A 6,985-nucleotide genomic window follows, 5' to 3' on the forward strand; every position below is an offset into this window, starting at 1 on the left:
AACAAGAGATTTATAATCCTTTGGGTATATACCTAGTAATGCTGCTATAAAGGCACATGCACACGTATGTTTATTGTGGCACTATTCACAATAGCAAAGACTTGGAACCAACCCAAATGTCCAACAATGATAGACTGGATTAAGAAAACGTGGTACATATACACCATGGAATACTATGCAGCCATAAAAAATGATGAGTTCATGTCCTTTGTAGAGACATGGATGAAGCTGGAAACCATCATTCTCAGCAAACTATCGCAAGGACAAAAAACCAAACACCGCATGTTCTCACTCATAGGTGGGAATTAAACAATGAAAACATATGGACACAGGAAGGGGAACACACACCAGGGACTGTTGTGGGGTGGGAGGAGGGGGGAGGGATAGCATTAGGAGATATACCTAATGCTAAATGATGAGCTAATGGGTGCAGCACACCAACATGGCACATGTGTACATATGTAACAACCTGCATGTTGTGCACATGTACCCTAAAACTTAAAGTATAATAATAATAAAATTAAAAAGAAAACAAGAAATTAACAGACATACAATTTATCTTTGTGAATTATATTTACTAATGCACTCAATATCTAATACTCTTTTTTCTGCATTTGAAGGTGTTATTGGTCTTTACGTCCATACTGTGGTCCCAGGAAATATGAGATTGTGTTGACTTTTGTCCTATAATTGGAGAAGAAGCAAAAAGGTGTGAAATTCCATTAGTCTCCCAATCATCAGCCTTTCTGAGTGTGTTGTGGAATTAAGAATAATGTTTATGGGTTGCCAGAGTATAAGATGTGCTCCCAAGGTACTGTTAAAAGCTCTTTTGAACACAGTGGATTTCTGCGTCTGAATTATCAATGAGCCTCACTTCGGAAATCTTTGGTCATCTGCCATCTCTGCCCTTGGAATGACATTCTTTCAGTTGAGCCCTCATTTCATTTATAGAATAACAATTACTTTTAATTTTCACAATGAAGTTGCTGCAGATTTGTATTGTATTTCTGATTAACAGCCTTGTACCCCTTGTAAGGGTCAATGAAATTGGGAAATTATGCTAAAAAGCTGCTATATTTTTTCTTGAAGGATAGCAACGGCTTTCTGTTAGTAACTTTGATTTTATTTTATGTTTACTATAAGTATTAACTTAAATGTAGCTTTTTACAGAAAAATATTCTTGTTTCTAAAAAATAGAGTTAGCATTATTGATATGATTAAAATGAGTACCTTAGTTTGCCTCCTGGGATAACATAGAGCATAGCTTGTTGATTTTCTTTATTTTTATTTTTTTAGTTTCCCACCTATCTCTCTGATCTTTCTTCTTGTTCTCTTTTGGAGATTTATCTTTCTCTGTCCATCTTTAAAATATTGGTTATTCTTAAGATACTGTTCTTGACCTTCTTTTTTTTTTTTTCTAGCTAAAACTGCTTTGCTCTCCTTGAATACTCTTACCCATTATCATGACTTTAACTGTCTGTTAAATCTGTACTTTGACCCGGATGTCTCTAATAAACTCCAAAACTATTTAGTTAATTCTTTATTGTTCGTCCACCTAAATATCCATCATGTTCAAAATTATATTCTTTTTTTAACTTTTGCTTTTAAATAATATCTTCCTTAGTTATTCCTCATATAATTGAGTGAAAACACTTTATATACAGCCACACAAAACAGAAGCCTGGGGAGCACACAAACCAGAAACCTGGGGAGCACCCCAGCTCTGCTTGGCTTCCTCACCACACACCAAGTCACTGAATGCTGATAATTACATTTCCTTCACATGTTCCATACCCATTCCCTCCAGCCTGTCCCCATGGATACCATCTCAATTCAGGTACTCACTGTCACTTGAAAATGCAGACTCTACAGATAGCTTGGGCTCACAGTATCCAATCTCATTCTGTTAAACAATCCTTCACTTAACCAAACATTAATCTTTGTAATAACATATCTTAGTCAAATCGTTCTACTCTTTATTTCCAATGAAGTCCAATAGAAGCTCATTTTTGAACCTCTTTCCCAGTATTGTTATTATTGGTTTTATTGCTGTGCCCTCCTTATACCTTAAGGTGCAGCCTGGTGTGTCTTTTTTTCTTGTGGTTACTTCTTTATTATTTTTACACAGTTTTACAATTTTCACTGAAATCTCTTAACTCCTCCATGCAAAGTCAAAGCCTTCCTAGATTGGACCTAATTCCTCCAGTACCAATGGGAAAATAACTTATAATCTTCTAAATCTCCAGACTCAGATGTCACTTCAGGCATAATTGAATAGGTAAGGTCCAGCCTGGCATGTCTTCCTGAAGAGTGTCTAAACTTTCCATCCACAGCAAAGCCTTTCCCTATCCACTTTCAGAAGGATCTACCCCACCTTTCCTTGCTGCCTGCAGTATACTGTGCACACGTATATCCCAGGTCCTACACTGCTTATTTGCATGGCTCACTTGTAGGCAGACCGTAAACTCTTGGAAGATGGAGACAGTATCTCACTAGTGTTTGCTTTTCCAGTGTCTAGGATGATCCCACACAGAGCAGATGCTCAATAAATGTAAATTGAATGAAGCGAATTAATAAATGAATGATTAATTATTCAGTTTCTACACATGGATAATTGTGGATATCAAATATCTATATGTAGATAATATATGAATAATTGAAAAGCATCCTGGCAATATTTTATTTAGTTCTCCAGTTTTAGGTAGTTAGTAAGCTTACTTTATTTTTGTTAAGTGCTTCAGCTATTTTTTCTAACCACTGTCCATAGTTACAAAACTTTTCTTGTTATTCTTCCAGAGATTTCGGGACAAATATTCATTGAGCTTCTTTATTCTGTCCATAGAAATACACCTGCTTTGAAACATTTATAGTCTGTGAGCCAAAATCATAGGCATATTTCCGAGTCTCCCGTTAGCTCACACATTAACAACCTACATCTCTCTGGAGTAAAGAACCCAGCGTGTTCTGACAAACGAGATTTGGATGTTTCTCTCTAAAATGTTGCCCAACCAGCAAACACACACACACACACACACACACACACACACACACACACACAGACACACACACATAGATATATACATAATACATATACACATAAGGGACGTACACATAAAGGGGATAATCAGAAACATTTTCAAGGCATCCTCTGTCTATGCTTTATTATGTGAATATAAACACAGCCCTTACACCTGAGGCATCATTATATCAAAAGTTTTGTTGAACTTTAGGAGTATATCATAGTAAAGATGAAGGTGTGAGTTACACATTTGCTGCCCTTGAAACACCAGGGCTTCTACCATGACACCTCTTCAAGGCCAGCCTTACTCTGGCTTCTGTCTTCTATTATTTCCTACACCCTATATCAAATCTCAGGTACTATGTGGAAAGGCCTCTATCTTTCTCACCACAGTGTGGGAGGGTTGATAGAAGTATTTTTTTTCTAATCTATCAATACCAAGTTACAATTAACTAAGAAGGAGAAGATTTTCAAGCATTTATGACAGAAGCTTGATGTTCTGCCTCCTCCAAGCTCCATTTAATCCATCCAGGGCAAGACTGAGATCCACGAACTTATCACAATCCAAATACTTATGGGGTGTAATTTGCAATGTGGCCCCTGGAGAATGCATGCTCTTGTTACTACAAGAGTTTTATGTGTAGAGATCCAGCTGGTTATTAAGCCATCACCTGCCAGCTTTTTTTTTCTGAATGCCCATCCCCAGGGCCCAGAGAAATGGAGACAGGAGGATAAACTACTTTTGTTTCTTCTGGTAGACACAGAGTCTGACTGCTGTGTATCCTGTTTCCCTTAGGGACTCTACCCTGTCCTCAGGGACAATCCGTGAAGGCTTGAGTGGAGATAACCCCACCATAAAACCTATACTGTTGGTGTTCCCAGAGAGCAGGCTGCAGTCTGCATCAGCCTATGCTAAGAAAAGAGAGACAACTCCTGCATCTGGAAATTCCTTCTCTCAGGGGCTGCTGGTGGGAGCAAGATCCTCAGCTCTGGCCTTCAAAAGCTCCTGTGATCTCTGCACAATTTCTCTAAATAGAATTATATTTCTGAGACAAGACCAGGCCTGATACCACAGTGAGTAAAGGGTCTTTTGCAAAGTCTGGTAGTTTAGAGAAGCTAGGGTCTGGATGAAGGCAGGGCTCCAGAAATCAGTACATTGAATGGGAGATACAGAGATAATTTATTGGCAGACAGTTTCCTGGGCTAAAGGTGGAGTTAGCATTTGCAGAGGTGGAGTCATAAGCTGCACATTGAGAATGACGCATTGATCATTTAACATTTGTGTACTTCTATGAAACATCCTGGTTTTCCCTTTCTATAGCCCCTGTGGCTATGTGGTTGGGGGAATGACAAGCAGAGAAAATTTAAGAAGAGTCTGAAGACTTGATTGAAATCTAGGATATGCTCTTTGAATGTTATTCCTAATGTAATGCCTTTCATTAGTCCATCCATCCATCCATCCATCCATCCATCCATCCATCCATCCATCCATCCATCAATTCATCCAACAAGTGTAGTGGGCATTGTGCCAGCAACAGCACCTGCTAAGAACCAGGGAAGCAGCCCTGCAAAGGGGTGGGGTGAAGGCAGGAATCAGAATATTATCCTGTTAACTCTTCACATAGATAACCACTTGCCCTGGCCATATATCAGAAATGACTTCAGTGAATGCTTGCTGGATTAGTGATGGCACTCTTTCTTGGCTTGCAAGCAAAGGGAAACAGCCAGATTTTCCTAAGTTGCTTCAGGAAGTAAAACATTTAATGCAAGCTTTATTTTCCCTAAAACTAGTAAACACAGGGAAGCAAACCTCTTTGAAACTGCATTTGTAAACCTCATTTCCTAATTCATGCTTTTATGTATTTTCTATATCATTTACTGGAGCACCTGCATGTGCAATGCACTCTGCACAAATTACAAAATAATTGAAAACCAAATATGGAAGAGAAAGTGGGGGAAAATATGCAAACTAAATAAATTAGAAAGTAAAACACATAAGAACATGGCTGTGATCCTTACTCTAAAATAAAAAGGCTAGCCATTCTGAAAAACAACTTACTCTGTGGCTGCCCTTCTGATAGCAAAAATGTGGGTCTTGCAATCCAAGTTAAGTAAAATTCTGTAGGACTGGATATAGTATACATCACCCTGTCTGCATTTACACTAGTTCTCTGAACCAAATTTATTTTCTGCTTTACTCTGGATTAAAGGATTTGGCATAATGGCTCCGAAAAAGCTTGCTGACTGAGTCAGCACCCTGTGTGCACCATAAACCCCCTCCTTCTGTTAACTGACTAATCCGGGTCTGCATTTGCTCCTCAGCACATAGCTCATTGCCACAGCAGAGTCCAATGCAGATACTGTCACTAGGGCATGACAGAAAATCAGACATGGGTCACAGAATTCATTCTCCTGGGATTTCCGCTCAGCCTAAGGATTCAGATGCTCCTCTCTGGGCTTTTCTCCCTGTTATACGTCTTCACCCTGCTGGGAAACGGGGCCATCCTGGGGCTCATCTGGCTGGACTCCAGACTGCACACCCCCATGTACTTCTTTCTCTCACACCTGGCCATCGTTGATATTTCGTATGCTTCCAACAATGTCCCCAAGATGCTGACAAACCTTGGCTTGAACAAGAGAAAAACAATCTCCTTTGTCCTATGCACAATGCAGACCTTTTTATACATGGCTTTTGCTCACACTGAGTGTCTCATCTTGGTAATGATGTCCTATGATCGGTATGTGGCTATCTGCCACCCTCTGCAATATTCTGTCATCATGAGATGGGGAGTGTGCACAGTCCTGGCTGTCACTTCTTGGGCATGTGGCCAGAAGGGAGTTCTGGCCCTGGTCCATGTGGTTCTCATCCTGAGGCTGCCCTTCTGTGGGCCCCATGAAATCAACCACTTCTTCTGTGAAATCCTGTCTGTCCTCAAGTTGGCCTGTGCTGACACCTGGCTCAACCAGGTGGTCATCTTTGCTGCTTCAGTGTTCATCCTGGTGGGGCCGCTCTGCCTGGTGCTGGTCTCCTACTCGCGCATCCTGGCGGCCATCCTGAGGATCCAGTCTGGGGAGGGCCGCAGAAAGGCCTTCTCCACCTGCTCCTCCCACTTTTGCGTGGTGGGACTCTTCTTTGGCAGCGCCATTGTCATGTACATGGCCCCCAAGTCCCGCCACCCTGAGGAGCAGCAGAAGGTCCTTTCCCTGTTTTACAGCCTTTTCAACCTGATGCTGAACCCCCTGATCTACAGCCTGAGGAACGCAGAGGTCAACGGTGCCCTGAAAAGAGTGTTGTGGAAACAGAGATCAAAGTGAGGGATGCCAGGGAAAGTCTAGAGGGTTGAAGATTTGCTCCCAATGAGATTTGTAGGAACAGTGGTGTAAATGCCTTACAGTCTCATCTCTTAGATTTCTGATATCAAGAATGTATATTGATTGGATTCTATCCCTAAACGTGGAGTACCATGCAGATCACAAAGCACATGCAGAAAGGCGCTGAGCCGTGTGGTGCAGCAGAGGTGCAAAGTGCCATGAACTCCTACTCCCAGGTCCCACCCCTACCCAGGATCTGCTTTCTGTTCTTTTGAGGCTTAGTTCTCTCAAGTTTCCTCTTAAATTCCTCTATTATTTCCATCTCTTTTTGCCGTAAGTATATGCTGGTAATCCCATACCATATGCTACTATAAGAGAGTACTTGTAACCACACAGAATAAATACTGACCTTGGTTAAGCAGCCCTTTACCGGGAATGTAACAACAACTAAGAGTAGAGAAAATGCCTGGTTTGGAACCTAAAGCCTAAGGATGATGATATTAATACGGGAAGTTCATCTAAATCACCCTAACAAATCTAATTCTGTAAAAAGCAAAGTTTAATTGTATAGATTTTTTTATATAAAAGGCAGAGAAATATCAGGATCTTTGTTTCATTTCACTTAATTCTGCACCATTTAATTAGTAAGAGTTT

General features: G+C 40.6%; 1 protein-coding gene across 1 annotated transcript; it reads left to right on the forward strand.

Moving 5' to 3' along the window:
- Positions 1-5,392: 5,392 nt before the first annotated feature.
- Positions 5,393-6,334, forward strand: OR2A5 (olfactory receptor family 2 subfamily A member 5). The gene has a single exon (XM_004046414.5). The coding sequence runs from the start codon at positions 5,393-5,395 to the stop codon at positions 6,332-6,334; it is 942 nt and encodes a 313-aa protein (XP_004046462.4).
- The last annotated feature ends 651 nt before the right edge of the window (positions 6,335-6,985 follow it).

Source organism: Gorilla gorilla, chromosome 6 (genome assembly GCF_029281585.2).
Source record: "Gorilla gorilla gorilla isolate KB3781 chromosome 6, NHGRI_mGorGor1-v2.1_pri, whole genome shotgun sequence".
Classification (NCBI taxonomy): Eukaryota; Metazoa; Chordata; class Mammalia; order Primates; family Hominidae; genus Gorilla; species Gorilla gorilla.

Excerpts from the sequence above, each read along its gene's own strand:
- OR2A5 (XM_004046414.5), top strand. The coding sequence starts at position 5,393 with ATGACAGAAAATCAGACATGGGTCACAGAATTCATTCTCCTGGGATTT.